This window comes from Salarias fasciatus, chromosome 22 (genome assembly GCF_902148845.1).
Source record: "Salarias fasciatus chromosome 22, fSalaFa1.1, whole genome shotgun sequence".
Lineage (NCBI taxonomy): Eukaryota > Metazoa > Chordata > Actinopteri > Blenniiformes > Blenniidae > Salarias > Salarias fasciatus.
In genome coordinates, this window is record NC_043765.1 from 25663383 (window position 1) to 25681688 (window position 18306).

General features: G+C 45.6%; 1 protein-coding gene across 1 annotated transcript in view; it reads right to left on the reverse strand.

The window, feature by feature from the left end:
- Positions 1 to 5801: 5801 nt before the first annotated feature.
- LOC115409260 (receptor-type tyrosine-protein phosphatase U-like) overlaps positions 5802 to 18306 on the reverse strand; it is a 227756-nt gene continuing 215251 nt past the window's right edge. Inside the window, 5 exon segments of the mRNA XM_030120350.1 lie at positions 5802 to 5956; positions 7261 to 7396; positions 10276 to 10433; positions 12055 to 12180; positions 16330 to 16644. Of these exon segments, the coding sequence (XP_029976210.1) occupies positions 5894 to 5956; positions 7261 to 7396; positions 10276 to 10433; positions 12055 to 12180; positions 16330 to 16644 (798 nt within the window). The 3' untranslated portion in view covers positions 5802 to 5893.

Here is an 18306-nt window from a genome sequence, read left to right on the forward strand (position 1 = left end):
AGCGTAATTGAACCTGGGAAGCGCCGCCGATGGCCAGACAATGCCGCCCGCCGCGGCCTTCGACCTTTGCCACATTGTTTGACTATTTCTGGCTTCATTTGTCTCTTCGATCTCCGTCCTCCAGAACCATCTGTCGGCGTCGGTACAAGAGAAAAAAAAAAAAAAAAAAAAAAAGCGAGAAGCACGGGGCGTACGGCGTCTTGATAAGAGAAGCGGAGAAGGGCCAGCGGAGGGTCAGAACGCTAAAACGCCGGCGCTTATCAGCCGCTCGTAAAACCGGCTGACTGGATGTGACATTGTGTGTAAAGCGCCACGCGCAGATTAAGTGCGCCGGTACCTCTGCGATCAATGGATCATCAAGACTCTCCAATTAATGGAGTGGCTGGACGCGAGAGGCTGTGTTCGGTGGCCACGATAAAAGAAGAAAGTCCATTAAAGTTGCTAATTAAATGATAAGCGTAAATTAAAACGCAGGTCAAGAGAGTGAACCAGGGAAGGCTTGAACTGAGGAGTGTGCTGAGAGGCGGAGCATCAACAGGTCGCGTGGCGAACTGAAGTTCTCTTCCATAAAGTTGTGGGGGTGCGTTGGTTTGCACGTTTTCAGACCGTGTTCAGAAATCCGGTTAAAATGTGAAGAATGCTTCATGGAGTCAGCTTCTCCAAGATCTCACGGTTCTCTCACGTGAGACGGTACTTCCCATCCCACGGGTCCTGACAGAGAATTAAATGGAAAACAAACACCGGTGAGGTTAGCTGTTTCTGGAAAGTGGAGTTTCTCACTCTTGGTGATAATGTGGGAGAGATTGAAAGTCCAGAGGCTGTTCCTCCATACTAATGGCTCTAATAAAGATTGTTCAGGCGTCTGATTAAGACGACCCTTCTCCCATTAGCGATGAGCCAGGAATAATCCTCTGGCAAAAGGCTTCAAGGTACTCAAGAAACACCAAGTAAACCAAACTGTGTTTAGAAGCCTTGGATGTAGACACACAACACTGACGTGGTTATCAGTCATCAAACCAACGCCGAGCGCTGATTATGAACCTTGAAGTCATGATCACAAAAGATCGTCCATCTAGAGTTCCTTCATTTTCAGTACCGCTGTTCTGTTCAGGGCAATTAAAGGTCACCAATGAACCTCTCATTGGGACTGCGAGGAGGTGTCTGAGGGAAGCCCACGCACACACCAGGAGAACATGCAAACTCCACACAGAGAAGCCCCAGGCCTCCAGCCGGTATTTGAGTCCATCCAGAGTGGTCGATCTGAATTAGAAGGCGTCTCGTCATCAGCCAACAGTTCACTATTTGTAGCACAGCTTATAACTAGGTACGGTGGAAGAAGCATCATAAAAGCGGGCTGCTTCGATGCTTTAGGGGCAGGATTCTCATTCCAAGAGACTCAGCCGTCACTTTTTTCTTCTTGTTTAACCACAGTTAGGACGGCAGCCACAGATGTTCAACGCTTATCACGGAGACCAACAGACAATTGAATAATTATCAAGAGATGCAACAAATCAATTCATTAATTTCTTGTTTACACTGTTTATCAATTTTGTCGCGTCCATCGTTTCCTGAACTGACCATTTTTTGAGCAGTGAGGATGTTTGAGGAATTTGTTTAAAAATGGCACTCCATCTTTAAGTCGACTGCGTTTCTGAAGTGCTCCTGCGTTACGGCCGACAGTACCCATCTTGATAATTCATTTTTTTTCAAAGCCAGTGAGAGATCAAGAGACGTAATGTGGCAGAAGGACGAGTCTCAGCCAAAAGCAGCAGCAATACTGAACTAAAACCTAAAGAGGTTCAAGGCTCCAGAAAACTCAGATTCTGACTTCCTTCCATCCGGAGCCGTCGTGGCGCCACCGGCCCGGCTGGAGTTTCTGTGGACAGCGTTGTTGTCATTGACCTCTACAGAGGTCACTGAGGTTGTTCAGTGGGCGGGGCTTAAGAACAGTCCGGAGGACCTCGTGCATGAATTTCAGACTGTAAACAAAGAATTTAGTGAAGCGATGATCTGAATCTGGAAACCGTTTGGATGAGAGGTGAGCTGATGATTGTTCTCGAAAAACAACACAATCAGAGATCAGGCTGCTTGCAGTTGATCAGTGTATGATTCGCGGTAGCTTTAGAGTTGGTTTGGAGACACACACGTACACACACACATACACACAAACACACGTACTTTGACAGCACACATGTATAACTGTGAAAAGATCCGACAGTTTAGTCCTGTATATGTGAAAATAAATGATTATTTTGCTGTCAAAATAAATTTTTCAGGATTTTTCTTTCCAGGTGTTTGAGGTGTCCCTAAAAAAAAAAAAAAAAAAAAAAAAAGACTGAAAAGTGTTATTCAGAAAAGCTAATTTTCTCAGTGTTCTGATCAGAGAGTTGTTTTGGTGAAACCACACAATGTTCTCCTGCCGATTATTAAAGAACGGTCAAAAGATTGGAACAAACTTTTTTATCTAATGAAAACCCAAAATGAGAAACTCTATAAGATGGACAGTATGAAAATGAAGAATTGCAGCCATCAGCCTCGTCACGTCCTGAGGAATACCCAAAGTTACCATGAGATGGACTCAAAGAGGCAAAACCACCTGGAGAAGGAGCCCGATCACAGAGACGGGTCTGTTCATAGGTGGCAAAGTATTGCTGCATCCTGATGTCCTGCAAAGATCAGCTTTCTAATCTTTTCTTAAGACTTCTGCAGACAAGACTTCTGCACCAGCTGGACTGGCCGCACACACCACTCATTTTCTGTCATCTCACTTCACATATGAGAGCTTATACTGTCTGAAAAACCTTTGTGTTTTGGCCCTAATGGCGTTCCACATTGGCACTTCGGAGAAGCGGCGCCCATTTTTAAAACATGAGACACACCGGCTCAGTCTGAACAGATAAGTGTCTATTGAATCTATCAGCTTCTGTATAGACGAGACAATCTGTTCCCTCTTCTCTCTCAACCCGCCCGGTCGTCTGTGTCCATCTTTCAGCTCAGCCTCTGTGTTTCGCTCTTCATTCTTCTTCCTGCTATCGCTTCATCTTTCCACATTGTCGAGTCAAAGCATTTCCCACCGTAATGCACGGATTTGATTGGCTGAGTGCTTTCACCTGGGGTGCCTGAGCCACTAAAGCGCTACCAGAACAAATAGAAACGCTTCTCCGGGTGAAGTGGAAAAATCCCGCCGGGTTTCCCTAAAATCTTAGTGTCACCTGTACTTTAAGATGTCTCCTCTTTTTGTATAAGAATGGCCACATTAGAGTCAAGAACTAATTTTAATAAAGATGCTGTGGAGTTATTTTGAGAGAGAAAGAGACAGAGAGAGAGAGAGAGAGAGAGAGAGAGAGAGAGAGAGAGAGAGAGAGAGAGAGAGAGAGAGAGAGACATCCGCAACGGACATCAAAATCGCTGAGTTTCACTGAAATCACTGAAATTCACTAAACCCTAAAGAATCGTCCAAAACGGCTTTTTAACGTCTGAATAACGGTGATTAAGGTCTCGTTTACACAACGTTTTGAGTGGAAATGTATATATATATATATATATATATATTAAAAAAAAAAAAAAAAAAAAAAATATATATATATATATATATATATATATATATATATATTTTTTTTTTTTTTTTTTCAAATCCAGAAAAGCTTTCCGATGACATGGAAGTGTTTCGAAAACGATGTCCGTTTGCTATAAAAGTCCCCCCCAAAAAAAGATGAAAAATAAATAAATAAATGCATAAAAAGATGCAGTTGGCATGCACAGTCAAGAATTGGCGATGTTGTTTATATTTGCAATATTCTTGGAGCCATTTTCAAATTGTTCCACTTTGAGCGCCGTTTTCAAAAAGTGGCTCTGTGGTCATGTAAACTAATCCCCAAAACACAAAGACTGGTTTCCGTTTTCACTTGAAAATGTCAGGTAAGCAGCTCCTAAGGCCCTTTTTGCTCTGGTTGCGTTACGGATCTGGAAAAGATCTGCAGCAGGAAATAGTGCCACGCAGCAGGAGCTTGAAGCAGAGATACATGGCCGTAGATCTGGCTACTAGCATTAGCTCCATTGAAATAAACGGCTGTATTTCCACTGGATGAATTTTCCTTGTGGCTTCAAGCAACGATGCTGCAGCAATTGATCTGACGGCGGCTCTATTTTCTCCACAAATGGCAGCCGACACGCCAAGGATTGGACTAAAGAGGACGGACTCATTCAAAACAAAAGTTGCAACGCATATTTATCTGGTGGGGATGGCAAACCTCCGCTCAGATCTGGTGAAAATACACACATTTATTAATGCCAGTAGCCAAATAAAAAATCTATGGTCATACAGCTGTGGGTGCAGCTGGATAACGCAACCAGTGTAAAATGTGCTCGACTCATTTCACAAGATCTATACCGAGACGTAGACCTCGTTACATTTCATGACTGCTTTATTCAGAAAACAGCCTCCAACCATCGATGGTAAATAAAAGATGGCTGAAACTCACGTGGCGTCCCCCACAGTGTTCTAAAACCCCGTTTTGAGGATTTGAGCAGGACGTCTCCATATTGAACCAGATGTGACTGTGATTGGTCCAGCCTGTCACATGACCGCATCACGTGGACAGAGGAGGCGCCGTGATCGGGCGATTTATGCAAAACCTTAACTTATAAAGTCAACAGGTGATTTATGCGAAAATCAGAGTTTGTTCAAGACGACTGTTGTAAAACTAGCGACAGAGACCAGAACACGTTCTGAAACCGGGAGCTTCATATGTTTATTTACACTCTGAAAATTGGCATTTTTGAATGGATGGAATTTCTCTGGGATTACATCTTTTCTGCACTTCCCCATTAACTTCACATTTTACCCGTGGAGGTTGGCGCTCGGCTCCATCGTCCTCCTCTGAACGACGTGCAAAAAAAAAACATCCCCAGAAGGCGTAGCTGTTAGGCAACGGCGTATTTTATTTCTTTTCCCGTTTTTATACACTATTTAGAAAATAAAACACATTGAATAAATACAAATTTAGAAAGCGACAGGCTTCTCGCCGTATTCCCACAGCAACACGGGGCTTTTCTTCGTGGAGCTCTCTCTCTCTCGGGACGAGCAGAGAATCCAACCGGAAGCAGACTCGGGCCACACACTGCAATGGAACACTGAAGACTGGGCATGCAGATGCTCGAACCCTAACCCATGTTACAGACACAGAGAATGAATTGGCACATTGATAAAGACGTCGAGAACATCTAAGAAACACCCGAAGGGAGGGGGGAGGGGGAGGGTGAAACAGAAAAAACAACAAAAAAACATCTATATACACGAATAAATAAAGAGAAATTAGGTCCAAGACGACTCCACTGTACAGATATGTCCATCGGACTCGCCCGATTTTTTTTCCCCCGTTTCCACCCCCCTCTGGATAACCCGTTAGCCCCGTCCCAGGATGACGCTCAACTATAGTACAGTACAACGTGGGATGTTCACCGACAGCAGATCGCACCATTTACAGTGTCACAAACAAACACAGAATACCCGCCGGCGCTCGGCATCGTCCGTGGTTCCCCTCTCGGCGTGCGTTCGTAGTAAGGCAGGGTACAGCGGAGCTCTTCCAAAGACGGCGCCGAACCTGGAAAACGCACTCCGGCCCGGTCGGTGTCCCCGGGTTCGGATGCGAAGTGGCACAGAAGAGGACGAGGATTTTTTTCAAATCAAAAGAGAATGTGGCGAGTCGTTATGTTACAAGTCGTCTGGCGAGCGTTTCTCGATCGGGTCTTCGGGGTCGGCGTTTCACGGCAAAGAGGACGACCGGAGCTGCGGACGCGGACTCAAGGAGGCAGGAGCGGAGATCCAGGGTGCAGGATCCGGATCCGGAGCGTTCCCCCGTGGAGGGGCGGGAGGAGGAGGGGGGGATGGGTGCTATCTGACCTCCAGGCAGTCCAGGTACTCCTGGGCCAGGTCGTAGCAGAAGCGGTACTGCTCCTGGGGACAGAACGGAGGGAGGGGGGGGCTTCACAACCGGACTCCAACAAGCACCTCTTTGAAAACGGTGTAGTTTCAATGTCTTAAAACGTAGCCGTGTAAATGAGACATAAATGGTCATTTGAATGAAATGGAATGAAACTTTCTTTTTCAACTTGGTGAAATCAGTGTTTTAATGTGACGACTAACTTTAAACCCAACCAAATGGTGAACAAAGCGCTTAAACCGAGCCACACTGCATAAAGAAGTCCGTTTTTCAAAGCTTATTTAAAACACAAGTCAAGAACGTCATGAATCAACATTATGAAGCAATATTTCTTATTTCAACCCAAAAGGTGTGTGTTTTTTTTTTAATTAACGATGAGCTTGAACACGACTGATTCATCTGTAAAATGACTGAAGGTTGAATATTTCAGTTACAGATGAATCTGAAGCCTATTTTGATTTCTTCCAGTTTGTGTTTTTTGTACAAGGCTGACATTTTCAAGACGGTTTTTTTGTAGGATCTCATCAACTCGTCATTGTGCCTTGATGCACCCAAATCAAATCTCCGATACTCAAAGCGCACTCTGAAATAAGTTGTTACTCTTTATGAAAGGCCCCAGACTTCATTCCAGCCTGACGTGGTTCGGCTCAAAGACGGCAGTTTCACTCACTCACCTCTGAAATTCTATCTTCGGCTCAAACAAAACTTGACGAAGAGAAAAAAAAAACAAAAAACAACCTGAGGTTTTGTCTTCCTGAAAGCGCTGCTGGGAAGTCTGGCAACCTCACATGATCGCAACAATTTACACGTCCCGGCCCAGAAACCGGCCCCGATATAAAACCACACGTCGGGTTCACACGTTCCTAAAAACGCTGCGCTGACAAAGTGCGGATTCACTAACGAAGTGCTAATGAAGGAGGATGAAACCTGCAGCTTCTGATGCTTCGATGACATGAACACAGTGACCTGCTGCTGAGCAAGGCATCCTCAGCAACAAACAATGAATGAGGAATTTATTCATACTTCAGTTTCTTAAAATCAGGCTTACGTGAATTTATATTTATTAATTCTAACTTAAGTTTGGTCTGATTTCGTGTTGAGCAAAAGCAAGTTTTAGTCAGCCTGATACCAGAACTGACTGAATCAATACAAGCTCTTAAAACGCAGCGACCCACCACTGACAACCGGTAACATGTGGCCAGACGACCGGCTGAGGTGGGACAGAGACCTCGCCACCTGACCATTTCATTCCCCCAGATTCCCGGAGATCTCGGCGGCAGTTAAAGTTTGCGCCGTGCGACCGGAGGAAGCGTCTCACCATCGTCTCCACCATGTTGGGCTTGGAGTTGCGCAGCGTCTTGGCGGCGAAGAAGACGTCGGCGACGCTGTGGTGGCGAATCATCTCCAGGATCATGGTGCAGGCGCAGAAGGTGCCGCTCCGGCCGCCGCCGTTCCTGAACACACACACAGAGACACACACACACACACACACAGACATGAGCGACCTAATAAAGATGTGGCGGAGCAGCCGGGACGGCGTCTCGTCGGGCGGAGGGAAATGTCACAGTTTGAGCGAGCAGGGATCCGGCGCGCTGTCAGAAAAAGGCCAACCGGCAGACTCTCAAGATGAATATCTCCAGAAAGTTCTCATTAAAACACGCCGGCCGGGGATTTGATCAGATTACGGGGCGCCGTCGTCACAGACCGGCTGGGAGCAAATCGGCCGCTCAGACGTGAAGATGGCGGGACGGAGATAACGCGAAGACGCCAAACCCTTAATTTTCTCTCTCTCTGTAACTGCCGTTTCCAAGATTTACTCTCTTAAAAGATTGGATTTTTTTTTTTTTTTTTAACCACAGCGGCGAGGTGAATAACGTGAATGTGGTATTAGAGCGGCGTTGTCTTCATGTCTTCAAATTCTCCAGTCCAGCCTTCGCTGGAGGATCGAAAAAAAAAAAAAAAAAAAAAAAGCTATTTCAAAGGCTTTTCAGATGGAAATAAAATTCATGAAAAGCTGCTGAATTCATAACGCTGGTGAATGTCACTTCAGACGGGAAAAAAAAAGAAGTTGAACATTGTGCGGCTCTGAAGGCTCGAGTCGGCGCCGGAGGTTCACAACACTAATTAAACACCTATTTGGTCGCAGTCCGAGGCTCAGAAACACCCTTCCAACCAGGGCTTTTCTTTATTTTAGTATTTTACTTCTCTTAAGACATGATGGGAATGGAATTATTCAATAAAGAAAAAAAAAAAGTGTCACGTTTGTGCAATTTGTAAAATTTTCTGGTATGTGTTAAAAACCTGCTAAATGGAGCTAAATGAATCCTTCCAGCGGACGGTTACTGCTGGCGGGCTTGCTAACAACCTGTTAGTCTTAATTCTAAAAGCTAAAAGCAGCGTTTCCGGAATTTTTTGCCATTTCTGCATAAAAGGACGTAATTTTCAAAATGTTGCCGCGTAAACGCCGAACTTTTCTCAAGTTAAAATGCAAAAAAAAAAAAAACCATTTCGTTTTCACAACAAACGTCGGGTAAAAAGGGTTTTAGTGTGCAAGAAGTCCTCTGGAATGCTGGTCAAAGGGAAAATACGTGACATTTTTCAATTTAAAAAAAAAGAAAGAGCTCATGATGAAGGAGGTTAGCAAGCTAACCAGCTAGCGCTAGCCTGCTCTCTACTGAAAACTGATGCAGAAATGTCGATGCTAACGTCGTTCTGGCTTTGCTGTGAGAGACCAGCGCTGAGATTAACCTCCAGCTAAAGAAGGACAAAAATAATCAGCGTCTACTGAGCTGAGTCGTCTTGAAGCGCCGGGCTGAACCGGCGCCGGGGCCGCGGTCCTCTGTGAAATCCGTAAAACATCCGGCTCAAGGTCGCCGTCTTCCCGGAGTTTCCGTCCTTTCGAAAACAAAGTGAGTCGGACGCTTAACGTTTTCAGATCCGGCACATCTCCCATCAGTCTGGGCGGCGGTTAATCCTGCGTCGTGTTTACTGATGAAGACTTCCCCGAGAGTTCTGTGGGCTCGTGGCGAGAGGAGGGGCGCTCCCGTTAGCGGGGCTGCTGCTGCTGGTGGCTGCGTTTTGACTTCAGCGTCAAGCTGGTCACATGACTTATATTAAAAACAAACATATTTATCAAATTTTACTGCGTGGTGACAGAAAACTGCCACCGTGTACGAAAAAAAAAAAAAAAAAAAAAACTCCATCACATCTATACAGCTTCTGAACAGCAGTGCTCTTTCTCTCGCCCCAAATTTACACTCTGCTTGTTTCTTAATTTCTTCTTCCATATTTAGGAATAATCACAGCAACAAGCTTATTTCAGCTCAGATGCATCTGGACAGTAGTTTCCCTGTACGCGCCGTCTGAACGATAGGAAACACACCGCGCTGCTATCTGGACACACACGCCGGTGTAGTGGCCGAATGTCGCCGAACCGTCTGGAGGAGTCGAGAGAGAAACATAAAGGAGCGCTGCTCAACTCCTCCTGATGGTTCTGTTATGAAAGTAGCCGCACGGTTTGATACTTCATTGGTAAAAATCAGTCAGGGATGGTAGGAGGAACCCAGCGGACAAAAAGTGTCAATAAGTCAGGAAACAGACTGACTGTAGTGTGTCTGCTAGAAAAATCAGCTTCCACACTAATTAACTTCACATTTGGTGAATAGATTCATCAAAGTTTCTGAAAGCTCTCCGATAGAAACAAATAAAAGAAAACAAAATACTGTTGATGAGAAACTGTGAATGTATAGTTTTTGAGACAATAACCATGTTGCAGTTGAAGAAAGCCATAAACTTCATCTCTCTCATACAGTGACGTGAAAACTTTCCCTTTAGAAAATATAAAGATAATTTCTTCCAATTAGCGCACAAGGTCACTGGATGGAAGCTTCTAGTTTCAAAGTCTGATCAAATATGAAAATTGCCAGAACAAATATAATCACAGCGCTCATCAAAAAAGACTTTTGGGCAAGTTTAGCAACCTTTGTTTGTAAATGACTCACGCTAGGTTCTTACTTCTGAACAGTGTTTGTAAAAGACGAGACACAAAGAGAACTAAAAGGCCTGTTGGAAGCTAATTTATCTTAACACTGGCATCTGATTGAGAAAGTGGTATTAAATGACCTCCTCACAACCAATAATACAATGATGTTGATGCTTCTTTAAAAAGAAACGGCGTGAAATTCATCCAACTTAGAGATATTTCAAATTTAACCGTAAGTTCTAAAAGACAGACATAAAACTACAATGCCAGGACTCCAGTCGCCTGACGAGCGCCCCACAAAGGGACAGATAAACCAAAATAAACGTGGTTTGAAAAGAGAAGCGTGCTCACAGGCAGTGGACGACGGTGCGGCCCTCCCCACACTCCCGCTGCCAGTTGTGGACCTGAGCCAGGAGGCTGAGGAAGGCTTTCTTGGAGTCTGGCACGTCGCGGTACGGCGACCAGCGCAGGAACTGGAAGTGGCGCACCACCAGCTGGCCTTCCTGAAGCTACAGAGAAAAGATAGAACAAACAGACAGGAGTGTTAATTCTCTTTTAGCTGGATTGTTCGACGTATTGAACACCAAACTTTCAGGAATATCGCCGATAAAACTTCGTAAGTAGGTAATTCGTACGTAATTCGCCAAAAGTTACAATAAATAATTAGCTGGACAAGATTTCAGGAAAAAACAAAGGCGTTGTTTTTTTTTAATGAGACTATATGTTTCCATGTACACCCTTGACTTGGTCACATGACGCTAGCTAAACACGGCTAAACCTCCGGGCCGACGGAATACCTTGACGGGACAGAGTCTATCGGAGTCCTGATCGGAGGGGTCAGGGTCGTCTGGATCCTGCAGAGAGGCCGAGCGGGGACAGTTCATACGGCGTCAGAGTCTGAGGGGCGGGGCGCTAACGGGGGAGGCTATCCGGGAGGGACGGGGACGAGGAAGGGGGGGGCGGAGCTACGAGGGATTCTCAGCTAAAGGAGCCTGAAGGACGCCGCCGGTCTCCCAGCTGCTGGTCGAGCACGGAGAGCTTTCTTAACAACGACGAGGATCAGCTGCATTTCCAGAGGTTAAATGGTGCAAAAACATAAAGTTATGCGCTTGTTGAATTTGATATAAACCTGTCAGTCCTTCAGTGATGAATACGGATGATCAGACAGGTCAGCAGCGCTGGCTCACGCTATTTTCTTTCTTTTTTAAAGAATGCTTCAAGGTTTCTACACTTTAAAGCCAGTGTGAGAACTTGATATGCAATTATTATGATACGTCCTGCTTAAGAGGATTAAACTGAGGACTGGTATCTTAAACTGATCTAAATAGTCACTGTATCTCACTGGGTTCTTAGAGGAAAGAAAGAAATCAATCCGTTTGCTTTGTGAATTCCATGAAAGCATGAAGACGATCTGGGATCTACCGAGGTGAAAGGATGGGAAGCGACGGTTCTACAGTGGGAGCTACCGCTAGAATACCACAAAAACAACCAGACACAATGGAGAGATTCAGAGCTAAGAAAAATAACTCACAGCAGCACAGAATCTTGGTTTGAAGAGTTTCGGTTCATAACCCAAGAATTAAAATCACACATTCGACGGGGAGAGTCCATCTTTAGCCATTAGAAATGGTTTAACCACCTGTCGAATTCAGATTTCTCTCCATCGCCGTGTCGACCTGACGTTAACTGAAGACTTCTGGGTCAACTTTTTCACCCAATATTAGCATTTTTGTGGTTATTTTACATCTTGTGGAAGCTGTTTTCATGTTTCTGTTCTTTACAGTCATAGAAACTCTGTTTCCTCCTGCCTGCTGGAGCTCATCGCCATCGTTTGCATCTTTCTCCAGCAGTTCTGTTTTTGTCAGAGCTGCTGATGGATTTACCTCGTCTTGCTCTTTGCTCGCGCTCTTAACCTGATTACTCCCGATTTGTTTCTTTGTGTGTAATCTGAAAAACTGATCTGAGAAGTTTGGCCCCGAACATTTTCTTTTTCTTCCTCGACTGCTTTGAATTGAAATGCAATTTCCCCAGACATTCCAAGAGTCTCATCTTCTTGCTGTTTTTTTTTTTTGTGTGTGTTTTGTCTACTTGCTCTCCTCACTGTATGAACGTCTCGTCGGTTCCACGTACCCGGGTGATGTTCTGGACCCGGAAGAGACGGATGATCACGTCGTCGTCGGCCGTCCTGGACAGCAGCTCCACCGTCATGGGTCCGAACTGCTGCAGCCCCGGCTCGGGCCAGTACTGCAGACAAGGCTGAGGAGGAGGAGGAGGAGGAAGAGGAGGAGGAGGAGGAGGAGGAGGAGGAGGAGGAAGAGGAAGAGGAGGAGGAGGAGGAGGAGGAGGGGGGAGCAGGTCATTAGCCCACACTCTGCTTCAGGCAGAACAAATCGTTACGTCAACGGCCGGAGACGGCGAGGCCCAAAACAAGACACCTGAGTATTGACGGGGGAGACAATTAGCCTAAATGACAATGATTATCTACGAGCGGCGAGCGGCGTAAATTAAATGAACAACAACGAGAAAAAAAACAAAAGCATGGAAAAGCGACCCAGTCATGGCCGGAGAAACAATCCTTCACATGAGCCGCGGTCACCGCGCCTGAATTATTCATGGGCTGCAATCATGACCATTAGCGCATTATAAATTAATGGAGGAGGAGACCTTGGCGGCGCCCGGGAGAGATAAACAGGAAGCTAGCCGAGAGGCTGGACGCCTCGCCAAGGCGCCCCCCCCCTCCCCGGCCGCCGCCGTCGTCCCCGTCGCCGCTGCTCACTTCGGAGACGCGCGGCCCCCGCCGGCCGGGCGGCGCTGACATGCTGACGTGTTTCTGCCGGGCCGAGCGGCGCCCTCGGAGTGGGAGGCGATAACGCCGCTCCGCACTGACAGCAGGGTATTAACAGGTGACATTGGGCAGGAGGGGAGATAAATATTTATACATCCAGACAGGCGACAGGCAGCCAGCGACTTAGCCCGCGCGCGCGTGTGTGTCAGTGTGTGAGTGTGTGTGTGTGCTGAACCGCTAATCCACTGGCAGCGAGAGGACGAAGACGAGCAGAGACTGACAGAGGAAGAAGGACAGGTTGCAGCTGACAGGCATTGGTGGGAATGTTGAGGAGGAATGAGACATGACAGGGCGGCGATAGGACGGCGGCGGCGGCGGCGGCGGCGAAGGGAAGACGGGACCCGTCCGCTAGCTAACGCCGCGATAAGAGACGTAGCGACAGCTCCTACAAATTAGGCGGCCGTCTGATCGCTTGATGGAAGTTTTTCATGACACGTGACGACCCCTTCTCATGTCCGTTTATGACGGCGGGGCGGCGGCCGGTGTGGCATGTGGGAAATGCTAACGTCCATCAGCATCTCCGCTGTGACGTTGTTTATATTCAATTTTAAATTTAAGGCTCCATGTTTAGTATTTTATACCACTGACGTCTTGTATGAACAAAAAGTCCCGCTAAAAAATATTATTGGAATCACTGGATTGCTAAAAAATAAAAACTAATCTAAGAAAGGGAGTTTTTTTTTTACGCTGCGTCTTAAGAGACGCATCATAAAATAAAAAAATCATCTATTTTATTCACAAAATTGTACATCAGTGGTATTTGGAGAAGATTAGTTTCTCTAAACTATTTTAGGTTCATTCACAAAATGATATTGTTAAAATCAATGTTATTATGCTTTAATGTATCTAAAACCACACACAATAATAATTACTACAAATGCGGGAGCGATTCAGTGTTACTTTCCCATCAGTCGGACGATTTTTCATACAAAGAGAGTGAACAACTGCCATCAGTGGACGATCGACAAAGAAAAGCTCAATTTTCTCTCAGATCACTTTCGACTGATGATTCACCTTCACATGATTGAAAAAAAAAAAAAACACATGAACACATCAGGATTTAACATCTTATGTTGAAATATAAAAATCTGATTTCGCTCTGGTTAGATTTTCTAGAAAGGAAGCTTTTATAAACGGACTTTCATTAACATTTTTACATATTTATTTCAACTTAAACCTGAGGCAGAAATATATAATCTATTCTTTATGTCATATTAGACCCTGTTTTCAAGTGGGGAAAAAAAAGCATGCTAAATGCAACATTTTTATTCTTTCTGTGCAAACAGATGTTTTCAAAAACAACGGAATTTCACTTGAAACATCAGGTAGATGAGGTCTTCATGTTCCGTTTTTGGATTATCTGACATTTCTTTTTAAAAGTCAGATGTGGCCTGTTCACGCTCACACTCTCTCGGGTTTGATTGCCCATTAAACTGGATTTGTCCTACATTTGGGATGCATCAAACGATCTATACAGAGCAGGAAAAAATCCACGAATTTAGCCTGGTTCATCCCCAGAAACAACGCACTGTTCTTCCCTTCGTTCAAGATTAAATAATCTGATTTGCGGCTGTTAATCTCCACATATGCAGACGACTCCTACTCGTAGGCAGCAATATCTTTAAGGCCAGTTTGTTCAGGAAGAGAAATATAGTAATGTGTCTGAGCATTTTTCCAGAAACCTGATGAAAAGCAACTTTCTGAAACGTGTTTTGACAGCTCAGCTAAGAGACGACTCAGCCGTCAGATTCAAACCGCTTGGCGGGTAAATAAATAACCACCAATTAATATTAAAATTCATCAATCAAAGAGCAAACATCAGCGTCACAAATGAATCTTTTCCTTCAGTTGTGTTAATGGCTGATCTCTATCTGTGTTTGCTGGAAGACGTAGGGAAGCAGGAGTGAGGTTTGTGCTGCGTCGGAGCTTCAGCGGGGATAAAAGGCTGTTATCCCACCAATACAAGTCCTTCCTCTTCTCATCTGAGAGGATCCGGACTTACAAGGCAGCAGCCCTTTGAATTCTCCAGGAACAGGATCTGCTCTGCGCTGAAGAGTCTGAAGGCTAAGTGGGCCGAGCTTCAGAGGGCAGCCTGACAGCTTGCTTCTTTTTTTTTTTTTTTTTTTTCTCGTCTTTTATCGGTTTACATTGCTGTTTTTGTTGTTTTTCCACTTTTGTTCTGGTCGTCTCTTCGCCTCGCAGTGTTCAGAAGTGGTGGGGAAATTGCCCCCCGACACTATCTTCTGCAGATAATAAATACATTTCTCAGAAGCGAAGCTGCAAGGGTGGCACAAGTTAAACCGCAGTGGAAAAATAAGAGAGACTCAAAAATGGATTAAAAGGACACAAAGCGATACCACCGGCAACAACTTCTGCTCTGACAGCGGCGACTGTTTTTGCGGGTCTCCAAAATACAGGAAAGAGACATTTTCCCCCCAGTGTGGCACAAAGTGTAATGATAGAGAGCATGTAAATACACAGTATAGCGCTAATCAATATCCCGCTGCGAAGCGAGCGCCGCCACACAGAGGAATCTAATGTCGCCCACGGCTAAATTACAAGAGGCACGCTGATAAGCTGGAAGTTGGGGCGCGGCCTAATGAGATTTATACTAAAATTACCCCGACGTCCCGGCCGCGTGCAGACAGTTCCGTCTCAAGCTGGTTTCCAGAGCGCTGCGGGGACGAGGTGTTTCCGTTAGGCTAACGTCTGAGTTAGCATCTCATCGGCTCCGGCCGAGACCAATCGGCTCTACTGGGCTTTCATGTTTTTGGTGGATTGTCAAAAATTGTCAGCTTTCAAAACTCAGCAGAACTTCATTGAAAGGCAAAACAATCTCAGAAATGGGAAATACACTTGACTCGAACTATGTTACATCTATATTATAATTCCTAAGTGTGTGTGTTATATAAGATGATTGATCGGCTTTAATCTTGTCTAAGACGTCCTTTTCCTTCATTGAAGAATCCTTGAAATTAATACACACTAAAAAAAATCTCTTGTCTTTAAGACTTGAGTTAGAGGCTGTTAGTTTTGATTGGTTTTGGTGTATTTTATAATATCTGTAATCAGATTGTCCACATGAAACTGGATATGTTGTGAAGTGAAACAAGTAGTTTTTGCATGTTGAACAGCCGACGGCACAAAGTCTCGAGCCGTACAGTGAGAGAGTTGCGACAGTCACAGTCCGGTTCCGCCATTTTGTTGTCCAGAAGTAGCCTCTGTATTGTTTATTTTTGTAGGTGACTGGCTGTGGCAACACATCAGTGCCTTCAAAATGAACTGAGAACCAGCACCAGCAAATGATGCCACATGCCTGGATGTTGTTCAGGAAGAGTCATTGATCATGTGACTGACTGGGTGTCAGTATGATTCTCTCATACCACAAAATCTAGCCTATCATGCCACAGAGCCATGTTTTACTTATTATTAGGTATGACATAAGCTTTTAGAGAAATAATATTCAACTTGTGGTATCAGACTTCACACTTGCTGGACAAAAAAATGGCGCCTATTGTCGCCACTCTCTCAGCGCAGGGCTCTGGTTCGCCCCTCCTTACCCAGGCGGAGTTGGACTGGTTCAGCTGGTTCAGCATCACCACGGAGGTGCAGCCGTAGTCGTAGACCAGCCTCCAGAAGTCGGTGGTGGTCCCCGGCAGCGGGTGCGGCGTCACCACGAAGGCGGCGGGCCGCAGGAAGCTGTCGGCCAGCGCCGCGTTGATGTAGTTGCAGCTCTCGCCCTCGGTGGTGACGAGGAAGGCCAGCGAGCGGTCCGGCGGCAGCACGTCCATGCTGCGGTTCTTCTCGCGGTTGCGCGGCATCAAGGAGATGCTGCACTCCTCCACGTCCAGGTGGGGGGTCACCGAGTTCAGCGTCTGGCGGAGGGGGGGGGGCAGAGGAGACAATTAACAGGCTGGTGGGCTCGAGGACGCGTTCAGTCTCGATGTCGAGATAAAATAAGAAGACTGAGAATAGAGACTGAGATAACGGGAAGACAGACGCCGCGGAACAGGAATGGGATCAAAGGGAAGATGGAAAGAGGCGGCGAGAATATTCTCCTCCAACAGCCCGGATGTCAATACTCCGCCGGCACTATCTCCAATCATCTCCTGGAAAATTCACTGATTATCTGGTATAAAAAAAAACTACAGTTGAAATACTCTCACAGCTCATAAATACATCCAGTTCATTCCAAATTCGAACCACTGAGATCGGCTCCCAGCTGGTTTAGGAGAGGGGGCGTGGCCAGTGCCGAGCGGCTGATCAACACCAGCTCTGGGAAGTGGCGTTCTGCGTAACAAGCCATCATAAGAAACAAAGCTCACGTGATCAATGGAAAACTTTCTGTGTTTAATGTATGCAATTAGCCAGGCAGCTTCGGCCTTGGCTGAGAACTCGACTCATTTATTCCGCTCTTGGAGAAAACGGCCGTTCGGCTGCAGAAGGGCGAGCGTGAAAGGTTTATCAGGGCGTCTGTTTAATGAGGAGCAGTCAAGTAGCAGCTCGGCCGTGTGGAGCGGAACATTTTTCAAAGGAACATTTACAGAACAAGGAAGTGGGGAACCGTATTCCTCACATCAAGACTTCGCATCATAATAAAAAGGTATTGTAATGTCAGTGGTTGTTAATGTTTGGGCAGTTTGTCCTGGAACCAATATTTTTGTTTTTTAAACTGCTGCCAGCTAAATCAAGAATGATTCCAAGATAAAGAGTTTCAAACCTCACACAGTTATTACAGAAAAAAGCGGCAACCTTTGATTTGATTCTTGTCATCTTTCTCTAACAGACCTGGATCATGAGGCAGGGCCATAACACATGAGCTTGATCATCCCGGACCTCTCTAGACTCCCTCCAGCAGACTCACTGGGTGCCAGTCTGTCTGTATTTCGGTTTAGAGGTGATCAAGAACTGAATTAGGCTCCTCCGATGAAAGTCCCTCCTCGTCTTTGAGTTGGTGAAGGATACCTGTGTTTTCCAGGCTCTCGGCCATGTGTTATGTCTTATTTCCACGTCCAGCTCTCTCTCCCATCTTTGCTTCACCTTGTCTGCGGTGTCCATCTTCACTCGCTTTCAAGTGTTTTTTTGCTGCAGAGTTATAAGAGTCCGTGCAAGTCTGAAAACCCTGTTTGTTGAAATCATACGTCTCACATCAGACACTGATTCAAGGAAACTAAGGATGTTTTTAATGGATTTCTTCATTCAAGAATCTTTTGTTCTTGTTGTGTATGTTGAGAGCTGTTGTTCTTTAAGAACCTTTAGTCAGAAAATGAGCTGAAGATCTTCCAGAGCAACATCAAAGCCGTCTTATCCTTGGGATCTGAACGGCTTTTGTCGGGCTGCTCCCGTACCACACTGGTTTGGACCCATCTCTTGATATTTTGAGGGAACATCACTTACAATCCGTTCCACGTTTGTCATTCTCATTAGCGATAAAGAATCTCCCGGCGCGGATATCGCTCGTCCTCTCGTCAGATAACGTTGCCAACCTATGGCGGCAGGAACTCAGAGAGCTTTTGCCTGCAGACTCAGATCCCATG